At 38.9% G+C, this 14,981-nt stretch overlaps 1 protein-coding gene across 1 annotated transcript in view; it reads left to right on the top strand.

Annotated features, from left to right (window-relative positions):
• Positions 1 to 14,981, top strand: part of ADAMTSL3 (ADAMTS like 3) — a 168,985-nt gene that overhangs the window by 62,537 nt on the left and 91,467 nt on the right. The window contains exons 4-5 of the mRNA XM_041468945.1: positions 11,180 to 11,307; positions 13,676 to 13,721. Of these exons, the coding sequence (XP_041324879.1) occupies positions 11,180 to 11,307; positions 13,676 to 13,721 (174 nt within the window). The remainder of the gene's footprint in view (positions 1 to 11,179; positions 11,308 to 13,675; positions 13,722 to 14,981) is intronic.

Raw genomic sequence — 14,981 nt, 5'->3', positions numbered from 1 at the left:
AGTCAACTCAAGATAGATGAAATTGTCTTTTTCTCCCATGAATGCTATTCATTGGATAATTCTGTCTTTGGAGAATTAAAAGCCAGGAACTTGGACACAGAAGAGAAAGCAAGTTGTGCTAACATTTTTCCAAATGGGGAAATATATGTCTTTACCCCACATGTGTAATTAAGCCCTCATCTTCCTTTATTTGAAGTCAGTGGCTTTTTCTCTTGCTTCTTTGGGAATTGGATCTAGACCTGTGCTGCCATTGTAACAGTTCCCTAGACAGGTTTTTTTTCTCCCAAAGCTGGAAGCTAGACAATCAATAAAAGGAAAACTGTTCACCAGATATCAAATGAATTTCAGTGGATTATATTTTATTTGACTTAAAGTGGAAAGGAATGACAAGAGAATATTACATTTTTAATCCCACATAAAATACATTTCTGGGAAACTGTTCTCTGCACATGGACCTTTTTTTTTCCTCAGCAACAGTCTTTTTTAAACCTGTACATAAGTTATATCCAAAATCTGCCCTCAGAACTTCTGAATATTGAGGTGTTCTTCAAGATGAGATATAGGCAGGAGATTTTAATGTTTGGGTTTTTTTGATTGGTTGGTTTTTTGATTTTTTTTTTAATTATCTAAAAAACCCCACAAACCCTTCCTGACAAATCTAAGTGTATTTTGTTGCTTGTGAGGCAACATAGCTGGAGGAAGCTTGAGATGTCAGAATTGGTACAAGCTTTTGACTGTGAATAAACAGAGATTAAACAGAAGTTACACCTCTGGGAGAGCACAGAAGCAGCTTGAGGACCTGTTTGACTGGTGCAGGTGCCCACCAAGGAAGGTTCCCAACATCTTCAAGACAGGCTGCCCTGTGTAAAGCAACCCCTTCCAAACAATGAAGGAAACTGTTCTTCAAGGGCAGGAAATCAGTTGGGGCCAGTGGAGCTAAGAAAACTTAAAAATTAGATTTTTCTTGAAGTTAAGATGAATAGTAAAAAGAAACACTGAAATTTTAATTTTTGATCAGTTATGCCATTGCTTAATATCACCCAAAGATCAGCTCATGGTTAAAGGGGCAAGAACTGCTTTCTCTGAGAAGAAAACTCATCTGGCTAAATTTGATTTATGCCACAGTAAAGAGGCACCGTGATCAGGCTGACAAGTTTTAGAGTTACTCTGAGCAGAATTTCAGTCATACTGCTTTTCAGTTATAGGCTCAGTAAATCTTCTCCTTCAGTATGTTAATTTAAAATGGCTATTCAAAAAGTGATATCTACCTTAAAAATCAGGGGCAAAAAATACACTAACATAAAATAATTCTTTTGAAATGAATAAGGTTTGAATTTGTTTCCATTTATAGAAATAGAAATTAGGATTTGTATAATTGCTGTCATCTAAAAATATGGATTTAATATATTTCCTTTTGACATTTGTTCTGTTGCCTGCTGTATCTGCTCATGGTCTGTGATCTGTTTTGCATTATGTTTATAGAAATATTGCCATTAAAAGTGCTACATGTAGTATTAAATAGCAGGATGAGGCAGGAGACATGAGTGGAATCACTTGTTCACAAATGAGGAGGTTGGATGCCTTGTCTCAGTGATAGGGTATAAATACCTATAATCAAATTATTGGTCTGGTCCTATGGATAATCCTGGTATGAAATTGAGGCAGGCAGGAGTGCAATAACCCAATATCCAGGGTTATGAAATTGCAGATTATGGATAGACAAAATGCACAAGAAAGACTTTCCTATACTGGTTGCTCTTGCTACAGTTTATTCTTCTGTCAGTATTTCCCCTATAAACTCCTTTTATGCATAGGCTTGGCAGTTAGCCATAAAATTTTGCTTCTAGCAGGAACTTGGCAGACAGTGTCTCAAGTTAGGAAAATTATTTTAAACAAATTTTTAAAATGTGTGTATTGGGGCTCTTTTAAAAGTTAGAGGTGCGGTAATTTTTTGTGAGAAAAAGAATTGGTTTCAGTGCATTTTTTCATTGTAAATTTTCTAAACATTTTCTTAAAAAATAACAACAACAAAAAAGCTGTAACCAAATAGTGAAAACATAACTTTTCTTTCAAAAGCATGTGTATGAGGGTACTGTACGTAAGTGTCAATGACTTGTGTGTTTTTAAGTGATGGTTTTTAGGTTATTGCTTTAAGTCAAATGCCTCATGTGTCACTGTGATGGAATAAAGCTTGTTTATGACATTATAAACTGTTAGGGAAATAGCATGCACAATGTGTAATTTTAAATGCCCAACACTCCCTCTTGATTTACTTTTCCATAACCTGCCTGTAAGTTTTGTACACAAGTCTTGGAAAATCAGCCCTTCAACAAGTTCAGTACAATACAGTAATTAATAGGGTTGTGTGAGCAAGTGGTGTCATTATGTCAATCTGTTTTAGGGTGGGAGTACCCTCGGGTTGTGTGAGCATTCACGGGAGCAGAACAGCCTTTCCCATACTTCACTTTGCTGTGGCAATCTGGGCAAAGGCCACCAGGACCACCACAAATCAGCAGGAGAGATTTTGATGGTGATTGTGGTTCTTACAACTCACCTGTAGGCTGAGAATCAAGTGTCCCCCCCATGCTCTCCCCTGTCACTCTTCTCCTACAGTGAACTGTAAGTTTGCTGCCTGACTGATTTTAATCTGGAGGTTCAGTCATTGACAGCATTCCTGCCATAGTTCTCCTTAGCCTGGAATGACTTCCTCAAATACTGGCAAGTGGGTCTCCATCAAATGAGCCCATCAAGAAGGACGTGAGGAGTCCTAAACCAGCACAGAAATTTTATCAAAAGGAGATGGGTCTATGATAGCTGCCTGACCCTCAGGAAAAATGCTCAGGGTTTCTTTTTGTTTGCACTGTTTTTTTTTACATGGAGACCATTATTTAACAGCATTGGAAATATGTAATCACAGAAGTAGGATTGCAATTTCATATGGCATCAGAATGTGGATAAAAAACCTCTGAAAAATAAACCTCAACAGGAAAGATTTTGCATATTTGACAGTGGCACCAATGTGCCCCAGTGTGATTTTTGAGAGCTGATGGTCCTCTCCTTTCACAGACATAATGCCCACATTTTCATCTGTTACTTTTTTTCCAGTGCATGTGCTGAAGTGAGACCAGTTTTAAAATTTGCATGGTAAAGCATTTAAAAGAACCTTCATTTGGATGTTTGCAAATACATTTAATAAGTTAATTCAAAAAAAATAATGCCAGATATACTTCCCAGAAATTGGAATCTTTTTCTATTATGCACCTGAGGCATTCTGCATGTTGGACTCTGGCTGACCTGTCACACTGTTTGTGCTGGATGGGGAACATGTGGTGTGCTGTGTGAAGGTGGAAAAACCCACTGTATCCAGGTGCAAATTTTGAATATGCATTCAGTAAAGTTTTCATGCATTATTATTGTTTTATGAACTCCAGGAAATATACGGACTGGTGTTAATGCAAATTTTTAAGTAGGCCCAGAGATAATGAACATATCCAAATGTCTTGAAGATTGTCTTCCCCCTCACACTTTGTACCTACTGTACATACCCACATTTGAAAGGCCAATGTTTGGAGTTGCGAAACAGGAGGTGGAAGAGCTCTACAAGGTGCATGAAAATCTGCCTTTGGGCACTGAGATAAAATTCTCAGCTGTGCTACTCTCACAAAGCACTTCATCCTTCTTCCTGAGGTCAGATTTTCATCCATAAAATGAACATAATGCATAACCTTAAAAAACTCTCATTATGTCTGTGCCAAGTTTTCCTTGCACAGCTATATGCAAGGATTGAGTATTTAAATACCATATTTTGGAGAATGTTTTCTAATTGATGATAACTTATAGTTATTTTTTTCTTACATTTGAGGGTATAACTTCTAAGTTCTTCATTGGGAATGTTAATATAATCAATGATTTTTTGAAAAGAATATCATGTTTCTAAGAAACATTATAAAGCATTCCATTCTGTCTTTTTTTTACCCATTTTAAAATTCTGCCTTTATCTCTCTTCCAAGCTCTGCCAAGTGTTTGCCTCAGGCTGGCTACTGAGAAAGTGGGCAGAGTGTGCTACAGTTTGTATTGGTTTATTGGTTATGTTTCCTTTCAGAACCTCTGTGTGTTCTTCAGGCTCTGTGACTTTGGAGCTGTTTGCCAGCTACACATGCAAATCTTCAACTTCTAATTCTCCTGACCACTTAGAAACAGAGGAAATTGGAGTGATGCTGAACATTTCTCAGTGTAATTTCCCCTTCAGATGGGGAAGATTCAGAGGAATGGATATGTATTGAGAGCTCAGATTTGTATATTTCCCTCCACCTGGTCACATGAACTGTTTAATCTTGGAAGACAATTAAATACTGGAAACTCAGGAACAACTTTTTCATATTTTTCTTCCTGGGCAGCTGTCCTGGATGATTGGACCTAAAAGCTGATTAGAGACTTGGTCTGCCTCCCTAGCTATCACCAAGGGTAGTGAATAGCCTTCCTCCTTGATCTCAGGAGAGTATCTTCTCTATGTTCTAATGCTGGTGAACGTGGGACAATATTTACCTCTGCAGATAAGCAGATACAGGGATTATATGGCTCTGGTTGGGCAAGCATGAATGGAAACCTGGGCAACTAAGTCTAGATTTTCAGCTGCACTGCCAATGATGTAATGCACCAGTATCTGCAGGATGTGCTTATCAGGGTTTTAAAAAGGGTTTCTCTCTTTTCTAGAGGTTTTTCTGTCAAAATATTAATTTATGGAATATCATCCAAGAAAATAAACCAGTTTGCTGTTGTTCAGAGGGGCCAGAGGCAAGTGCTTCTCTTGTCAAAGTCAGCAGTGGAATGAAAAGGTACCCTGGGACTCTGATTTAGGTCATCAAATCTGTCAATAAAATAGAGTAAAATAGAATTTGTGTGGAGTTTTTGTAAACCCATCTGAAAAATATAATGAACTCAGAAATTGAAAAATAGCAACTTAATTATGCTTTAAGTACTTCAATACTGATTCCTTTTAGCAGGAACATGTAGGTGCTGTCCTTAGCAGTTAGATGCAGAGAGAGCTGTAGGTGTCAGGTATTGCAGTGCAGTTGCTTTCTGCTTGGCCTGGTTAGGGAGGGATTCTCAATTTCTTCTCCATGCCCACAAATTCCATGTTCCCTCTCTTACTGCTCACAAAGAAGGAAGGAGGGGATACAGACTCTTTTCAGTGCCAAAAGCCTCAACTAGCTCATAGGTGCCAAACAGCCAAGCAACATTTCATCCCTTCCTGGATGCCAAAAGCCTCAAGTATCCCTGCTCCACCTGCCAAAACCTCCAACTCTGTCCTGACAACTCCTGCAGAGCAGGCCTGTGCTGTCAATGTGAAATTTTGCAACACTCTGACAACGGAAAAAATCTGGATGCAGTAGAACACTGAAAAACACGCTGAGATTCGCCTGCAGTTTAGTATGAAAATGAATTATGCTGTAAATATTTCCTGTGTGTGACACTTGTGCATGCTTTATTCTCCAAAATTTGAATTTATTCAAAACTTCTGTAGAATGAAAATATGTTGCAGAATTCAACACTGAGAGGTCTAAAGTCCATCTGAGCCCCCAGATGTGTTTTTTCATGTAGCTCAACAAGTCCATCATTGGCCTTTTGGCTGATTCCTTGCTGGTGATTCACCTTGTTACTGAGCTTTACCAGCTTGTGTTTCTGAAATGCTCCTGTTATTATGGGGCACAGGTTCCATTTCACTGTGAGTTTGCAGTGCTGAGGCCAAGTGCAAGGAATAGGTAATGCAACAATTTAAATGTTAACAATGTTAACAATTTAAAAATGAAATAATTCTAAACATCTGCTTAAAATAACTGCATTTACTCCCAGGTGTTTTTTATCAATCTAAAATAATGATGCATTGTTTTTTCTCCAGGATTTAAAAATTCCAGATAGGTTCTTATTAACATACAGAGTAATACATAATTTACTTTGGTACATAGAAGTAAAGTATTTATTAAACTCAATGACATATACAGTGCACAATTAGGTAATATATAATGCACTCAGCAATAGCAGAATTAGACCAGGAAATGTCTTGAAACCTGTTTTAAGGAAACAAGAGGAGTTTTTAAGCTAAAACCAGGTAATGCAAGATCTTTTATTAATAATTCTTATTTGTCTGGAAATATGTTTTGACTGTTCTATTTAGTCACTGCCACAAGTGAAATAGTTTTTCCTAGATCTATAATCTGCGTTCTGCATCTCACTTAGAATACAAAACAGAGGTGTAAATCACTTTTGTATGTGACCTTAGCAGTGAAAGAGATTGCTAGTACAGCTTGTTTCAAAGCTCTAGACATAATAGCCAGAGTTAAAAGTGAAGGATGCAGTTCTGAGGCCGAATAGCACATCCAGTGATTATTGCAGGTAAGTACTTGTTCTTTCCTGCTCACGGATAGTCATCAGTGCAATTTGATACCTCTTCCACCAAGTGCAGTGTCTGGAAACAAGGATCTGGGAAATGCATCACAGAGCTACTCAGGCAGGATGTGTTCCCTTCAGTGCCATAATTGCTTGTGCTACCTCTTTTTGGAGCTCTTGCAGGTATGAGGAGAAGCAAATGGCACAGAGCAGTGCTGCACATGAAGATTAGTGAAGAGCAAAACAACCTTGTGCTTTGGAGGACTCTGAAAGTCAGAACAGTGTTAATGGTATTTCTGGGTTGTGAGAGTGGGAAGAAGCAATGAAAAGGAAATGCTTCATCTCTTTTCAAAACATCATCAAAGATGAAATTCACTCCTGGGAGAAGGGCCAGCACTGAGCTTTGGGTGTTGCTTAATTTAGGCCTTCAGTGGTACAGAAGTGGTGTTTATACTCTTCAACAGGTTCCTTCCCTTGGATGAGTTTAATCTGAAGAACCTAAATTCTGTATTTAATTATAAGAAATGCATTATTAAATAGAAATATGCTATAACTGTGCCAGTGTAACTCCTTTTGGTGATTTTCTTTTAGGATTTGGCAAGCCTTAGTAAATTAATACAAACCAGTTTAGTAAGCAGCTGTGAGAAAAACAAAAGCACAGCCACCCAGAGAGCTGCAGTGACATAGGCATAATAGCAGGTGTATTGGTAAATATTCCTCCATATCCAAGTCCTTACTTGAAATGACAGAGATGTATTTTCTGGGCCACATTCACTTGTTTGAATTTCTGTGCATCCATCCGGCCCCAGGGGTGATCTGTGTACCACTGCTACATCTGCTGCCCAGAGGTTGCACTGAATCTCTTCTAGAACCTGACAGAGCTGGGCACCTTGCCCTGGGGAGGTGCTTAGGGGCTGTCACAGGGCAGGGTTTGTGTTGATGTGTGCATGGCACAGGGACTGTCACCTGGGGACTCTGGCAGGAGAATCTGTGTGCCAGGTCTCTGCGTTTCTTTCACTGCACATACTGCTGCTGTAACTCTTGCGTCAAATACTATGGACTTGCTTTGTGTTTAAAGAAAAATTGTATGCTAAAAACTCTGTAAAAACAAACATTTAAGGTATCAGGGCATTTCTGTTGAGAAGCTGAACCTTTGTTACACTGAATGCTAAACATTTACATATCCAAGCCTTATGTAATAGTGTCTGAATAATAATAAAACTGCATAAACTGACCTTCGTTCTCTGGCACCACTTCTCCTTTGAAGTCTGCATGACCAAATTCAAGACAATTATGTCATCCTTCCTAACAGCCAAACAAAAGTTTGGCCAAATAATCTTTTTTTCTTCATCTGAAAGCGCTGTGTTTGATTTTTTTGTAATGTGTGTCAATGTAGCTGTTGTTATTTACTGGGTGCTACAAGTGACAGTAAATATCCCCTTGTTTTGGAGCAGTGATCAGCCCTGTTAACATCTGGATTTCATTTATTTTACCTCAGTGCCCTTCCTCTGGGTTACTTTGGGTAGTAGGTTACAAGGGGAATATGGCCTGAGAACTCATGCACACCAATAGTTTTCAGAACATGGTGGTACAGTATGTGCCCATATGTGACAGAAGCAAAAACAGAGCCCTGGACAGAAGAAGGGAAACTGGCACCAACACTTTCCCCTCTGTTCAAATCTGAGCCCAGAGCTCAGATTGCACATCACTGGGCCTCAGACCTCAAGGAAGCCTTGGCAAATTCTCATCTCAGTCTTTGAGGATCTGTCTGTGTCACCAAGTGCTTCAAAACTAAGATTTAATTTTCCCTTACCCCCTGATTCAAGTAATCATTGTCCAGGTTCATGTTTAGTGTTGTGAGATTTTTGCTTTCAAAATGAGTTAGATTGGGATGAAATATTTTGACTTTACCTTTGTTACATATACTGGATTTCTGCAGAAACTTTGTTTAGGTTGTTGCTCTGACTGCAATGTTTGCCTCTAACCCTGTGTTCACATGTGGTACAACTCTCCCAGTGACGTGTTTTCCCATGCAGCTCTATGTAAAGAGCAGGTTGTGTTTATAGCTTAAAGCGCTGTGTTTGATTTTTTTGTAATGTGTGTCAATGTAGCTGTTGTTATTTACTGGGTGCTACAAGTGACAGTAAATATCCCCTTGTTTTGGAGCAGTGATCAGCCCTGTTTCTGGATTTCATTTATTTTACCTCAGTGCCCTTCCTCTGGGTTACTTTGGGTAGTAGGTTACAAGGGGAATATGGCCTGAGAACTCATGCACACCAATAATTTTCAGAACATGGTGGTACAGTATGTGCCCATATGTGACAGAAGCAAAAACAGAGCCCTGGACAGAAGAAGGGAAACTGCCACCAACACTTTCCCCTCTGTTCAAATCTGAGCCCAGAGCTCAGATTGCACATCACTGGGCCTCAGACCTCAAGGAAGCCTTGGCAAATTCTCATCTCAGTCTTTGAGGATCTGTCTGTGTCACCAAGTGCTTCAAAACTAAGATTTAATTTTCCCTTACCCCCTGATTCAAGTAATCATTGTCCAGGTTCATGTTTAGTGTTGTGAGTTTTTTGCTTTCAAAATGAGTTAGATTGGGATGAAATATTTTGAGTTTACCTTTGTCATATATACTGGATTTCTGCAGAAACTTTGTTTAGGTTGTTGCTCTGACTGCAATGTTTGCCTCTAACCCTGTGTTCACATGTGGTACAACTCTCCCAGTGACGTGTTTTCCCATGCAGCTCTATGTAAAGAGCAGCAAACAATCTAGGTTGTGTTTATAGCTGGTTGAAGTTATTTTATCTGGATTCACTGCAGCACTTGTGGCTTCATCATGTAACATCGTGGGTGCACATGTGCATGTCCATGTCAATTACATTTGTGCTGGTACATAAATACGTCCACAAAGAATATGCAAAATATATGTGTTGTACTTCATCTATTGCAAAATTAAGGCACTAAGGGAAAAACTATTCTAATTTGGTTCAATTTTTCACTGCTGAACCATGTTTGAATTATGATTGAAGACAATAAAGGCAGAAGTCAAGCAAGCTGGGAATGCAGTCGTGATGTACAATAATATCCTTCTGTGTCCAATTGCAATTAGCTCTCTATTTGATTCCTAAATGAGTTTCCAAGGCTTTGTTGGTGTAAATCATGATGTTGGTGATCTTTTCTTTATTTGACTTCAATTTAGTACCATGGTGAAGACAAATGTAATGTGTAGAGTTTATGAAACCAGACAGCTAGTAAATCAATATTATTTTGGTAGTAAATTACTAAGTCAGTGCAAGCTGCTTTTAACTCTTTCCCATGGGACAAATAGCTTGAACTAGCTGGAGCTTAAATCAACACTGTGGGCACTGAATTAGTCAATGATTCTAAAGAAGGCTTTGTTGGCATAAAGTTCTGCTTTGATCGCCATAGTATTTACAGCTTTTTAATTAGATACAGTCCAGAACAATGGCTTTTATCAAAGCAGTTTGGGAAGTGAACAACTGGACTTTGTTTAGAGCTTTGGATGACATTCTGTCTGTTAATATCATGTGGCTGGTTTTAATACAATGATGAAGTTAGGATTATTTTAGGCATTGTCACTGCTTTGTCAAAAGAAACTAGCTATTCTAAAAAAGTATGGCAAGTGTTGCTTTTTTAATATCACAAGTTTAGTCATTCCTCAACGTGCTAAAATCCAATAATTTGCTTTGGACTTGCAGAGAACAAAATAATTTTGCACCCATAAATTTGAAAGAAGTGACCCTCTTGTTCATCTTGATTTATTTTCATGTGCCGAGTGACTTGTTGGGAAGTGTTGAGCTTTTTTTGTCAAGACTGAAGGCAGTTGATTCCATTTTCAGTGTCAGACATTTCAGACTTGGCTTCTGATATAAAGTAAACCCAGCATCAGTGTGAAAATTCCTCGGGGATCTTGGCAGAGCTGGGCTCTATCGTTTTTGGAATGGTAGATTGGCCTAAGAGTGCTTTTAAAGCTTTACGGCAAGCAATTGTAAAATTTGAAAATTTATAAGAACAAGAAAGTTTAAAAGCCACTGATGATTTTAGACCTTCTGCAATTCAGTGTTCAAATAGAGATGCTTATCCTCTAGTAAACAATTAGCTTTTTTTTTGACAAGTTGAGCACTGATGTCAATGAGAATAATAATAAAAAAAATTGGCTGGCAATAGTTGTTTTTTAAAGCTTGAATTAAATTGTCATGTTCTCTCAGTGGTGACTCTTTTGGGGCAGAGTAAATATTGGTCAATATTCTCTGCCACCTGAGAAAAATTACTCACTGCCTCACTCTTATGCACAATCTGACTTTCGTAATGATGCCAAAAGCCATTACTTTATGTTAGTGGTATTTTTATGTGCAAACTATCACCGAGGTGGTTTGAGAAATTGGTGTTTTAATCTTAAGCTGGGTGTAATATAGAATTCTAAAACTCTTGGTTCCATTGTAACAGGCCCATGATATGTTTGAACACAGTGCCTTGTCTGTGTGCTTGGGACTGTTTAGTTCCTACACAGCAAGCTGGGCATAGAGGAGTTGGGAACAGCAGCATGTTTGGGCACAGCAGTGCTTTGGCAGGAGGCAACACATCATCTACACGGATCTTCAAAGGCTGTGCTTTTCCCCCATATAATTTTTATGCATTAAAATAGGAAATTTGAAATACTGTAAATAAGCAGCAAAGTAACATAATTGGTACTATTAATGCCAAGCAGTAAAACATACTCCAAACATTTTTTTTTTCCTCCTTTCCATCTTCTTTTCTTTTCCTTTAGAGCTCCAGAACAACCCGCTCAGATGAAGATAAGGATGATTCCTGGGATGCCTGGGGGGCCTGGAGTGATTGCTCACGGACCTGTGGAGGGGGAGCCTCCTACTCTCTGAGGAGATGCTTAAATGGCAGGTAAGCCACGAGCTGGTGTGTGGGGGTTCTTCTGCAGCTCTGGCACATTTCCAATCCTCTTCTGGTTGCTTCTGTTTCTGAGACTAAGTGCTGTGAAAGATAGATCAAGTGTTATAAAAGACTGCTTTTAATACGTGTCTGTAATAGACAAATAAGTCAGGCTTTAACTCTGACCTTTAACGTGTTGTGAAGTATGATTGTGGAATGGCAGGAATTATTTATTTGGTATGGTCAAATAGAGGGGGGAGTCCTTTTCACTGTAATACAGATCAAAGGGTGAGTCACCTGTGTACAAATTAGCCTGCGCTTGGACATGACTTGACATAATGTGCTGCTCATATGGATGTATCAAATGCTGCTTTCTGTCAGGGAAGGAAGGACAGGAGGCCGTAGTCTCCAACTGCACCAAGGGAGATTCAGGTTAGATGTTAGGAGGAATTTCTTCTCAGAAAGGTGATTAGACACTGGAATGGGCCCTCCAGGAAGGCAGTGCAGTCGCTGTCCCTGGAAGTGTTTAAGGAAGGACTGAACCTGGCACTCTGTGCATGGTCTAAAGTGACACAGTGGCGCTGGGTCACAGGTTGAGCTCGATGATCTCGGAGATCTTTTCCAACCAAATTGATGCTCTGATTCTTCCCTGCCAGTTCTTCCCATGCAGTGGTCCTGGTAGCTGTATGTTTTCATGTATAAGTGTTAGTGTGACTTGAAGAGAAGAATACATGCAGTGAAAGCCTTTTACCTCAGAGGTAAAACTGGACTAATGCAGGACTTGTTGGTACAATCCTTAAAGTAGGAATAATGCACCAAGCCTGTAGTCAGGCAAGACAAGATCCCAGCCAGCTTTGAGACATCTGTGCTGGCATCCATAATTGCCTGTTTCACTTGAATTATTCTTAAACATTTTTAAAACTGATGGTTGTGTTTACATTTTTATTTAGCTGAATGCAGTATCAGCCAGGAAGTCACTTGTTCTTAAAGAAGGCTTGGAGTGTGATGTCCTACTTAAGGGCAAACTATATGAAATACAGAGCTGAAGATGATTGATTAAAGCACTGCCTGTTTCTTTTAGTGAAAAATTGCACAAAGACCTTGGAGAAAAGTAATAGTTCCAGCAAGAAGCCTTGATACTCTACCAGTGTGTTAGGGACTGTGAAACAAGCTCAATAAACTGCAGCAGTATAAATTCCAATGTGGTTTTATTAATATTTTTAATGTGTTCCCCTGTGAAAAACATGTGTTTTCTATACCTTGACAAACACATAGTTTAAAAGGTTTTTTCTGTGCTTGATTTTTGTAGTAATGTCCAGGAAACGCACAACTGTGAAACAAAGTTTTCACATTTTTGTGTATCATAAACATTTTTAATATGCATGTTGTGATGCAGTAAGTTTTGCAAAAGATTGGAAATTTGAGACTTGAAATACCTTGAGCTTTAACAGGTGTACTTTCAGCTGAGCTGAGCTCAGCTCTTGCTTCAGGCATCTATTTTTTTTCCTTTTTAAATGTTATTTTTCAGTCTCTCTTAGACATTATTAAAAAAATGTTATTTTCATGCAAGAAGAAGAAAATTTAATCAAAGAGATGGAAATTATCAGTTATATGTTCACACATTTTTTAATGTAATCTTTTTGGTATGAAGGAATTATTCCAAAATACTGTTCCTGATTTTAGACAAATCACTAATTATAATTTCTTTTCCAGTAATTTGAAATATGTTTTAAGTTCTTTCAAAGTCTTGATATTGCCATTTTTAACATAGAAGAATATCTTACACTGTGCAAAAGTGCTGGTTTGTTAGCGAGAAGTTTGGCAGAGTGTATCTTTAAAAAAGTGTGAAACCCAACCTCCCCAGATTTATGAGACCACAATAAATAACCATGACTCTATTACATGCCTTTTATTTCAGCTACTAACAACAGACTGAGCATCTGCATTGCCTGGATGTCAGGATTCACATGCTTTGGGCACATTTGCATGCAGTCCCTGAGAATTCTGTTTAATTTAAAATTATGAATCAGATATTCTGATCTTCTCCTCTAGGTCACATCCCGTTTATTAGAAATAACTTGGTTGCAGTCAGCATACAGCAGACTTAGAGATGTCTTTTTCACAAAATAAATGTGTTTTTCATATGGTTTGCTGTAAATTTGGCTTACAGGGAAAGTCACACGTTCTTTACTGAGGAGAGACAGCAGTGTAAAGCTGAATACCCAGATCCCCTTTGTATTTAAACCTTGTATTTTAAGTCTAGGTTATGGCAGGGCAGTAGCAATAAAAGTCTAATTTTTGAGAGAATATCTAGCTGTAATACAGGCAAGGTTGTGTTTTGCTATTACACAGTGTAACCATTTTTGCTCTTTCTTTTTAGGAACTGTGAAGGTCGGAATATTCGATACAAAACCTGCAGTAGTAATGTGAGTCTGGCCTTTAATCCTGTTTTACTCATTCAAAAAATGTGTTAAAGTTTAAGAAATGCTGCTTCTTATTTAAAACCTTATGGTGCATAATTTTCTTTCCATCATTATTACCATTTTTAAACAATTCAGTCTGCATGACACCATGAGGTCTCAAATTTAGATGTCCCAAATGGACATTTTCTTTTGAAATTATAGTGCCAATTGTGATTCATAATGTTTTATATCACTTATTAGGAGAGTTACACATTTTGGAGGATTAACAAATCAATTCTCATCTTAAACTAGCAAGTGGTTTTCCTGGGGGTGCTGTCCTGTAGATGAAGCATTAAACTGAGCTCAGGGTTGTTAGTGATATGGTGACTCTCCTCATGTGAACAAAGAGTGCCTGGTCCCTTTCGGATCTTAAATAGGATAATTACTCCTTATATTCCCTCTGTTTGCCGAAACCCAGATATTTATATGTCTGTGTGCAAGAACATGCACATTTAGGTGCACTGGCACAGACAATGTCCATGAGTGAGTGTGGAGCTGGAGGTTTGACCATACATTTGCTGTTGCTGTGATGCAATCACATTTCATTTTTACAGACACGTTTTATGAAAACCATTCATGCACAGCAAACCTCATGACTCGTGTTCCTCTGACTTGTAGCTGTGCTTTGTGCTGTTTAAACAACTGCTGCCCTTCAGCCCAGGTCTAGACTGCCCAAGGTGAGCAGCTCAGGCAGGACTTTGTGGTGCCACAGGTCTACATAAGGAGTGTGCAAACACAGTCCTGCAGGGTGGTTTGTGATCTGCACTCACCCCTTGCTTGGCTTACCTCACAGTACAGTGTGACAGTCGTGTCCTATTCCAGGAAAGACAGCAGGCAGGTAAGTAATTAACAATAATACTAAAAGGTGAGGCCTGAGTTTCCTATGGGTTGAATTGTGCCCAAAGGTGTGTAAGCTCAAGTGGTACGCAGTCATTACCAATCCCATAATTTTTGCCAGCAGCAGGCAGCTGTGGAGTGGGACATGTTCTCCTTAAGATGCCTGACACTGGAAGTTGCCCAGTAAATATTGAATCAGTGCATCTCCTAGGAGAACTTACTATTCCTGCTTTTCAGTTTGCCACACCTACAGAGTCTGCTGTGCCAGCTGGCTCCTGCCCTCCTGAACATGGCTTGCTCACACCTTGAGTGGCTCTACACTCCACTGTTCAGTGTTGGATGGGTTTCCCACCACAGCAGCTTGCAGCCGAAGTTCCTGCTGGCAGA

The sequence above is a fragment of the Pyrgilauda ruficollis genome, unplaced genomic scaffold (genome assembly GCF_017590135.1).
Source record: "Pyrgilauda ruficollis isolate IOZ18807 unplaced genomic scaffold, ASM1759013v1 scaffold23, whole genome shotgun sequence".
In the NCBI taxonomy this organism is placed as follows: Eukaryota; Metazoa; Chordata; class Aves; order Passeriformes; family Passeridae; genus Pyrgilauda; species Pyrgilauda ruficollis.
This window is presented reverse-complemented; position numbering and strand designations above follow the sequence as displayed.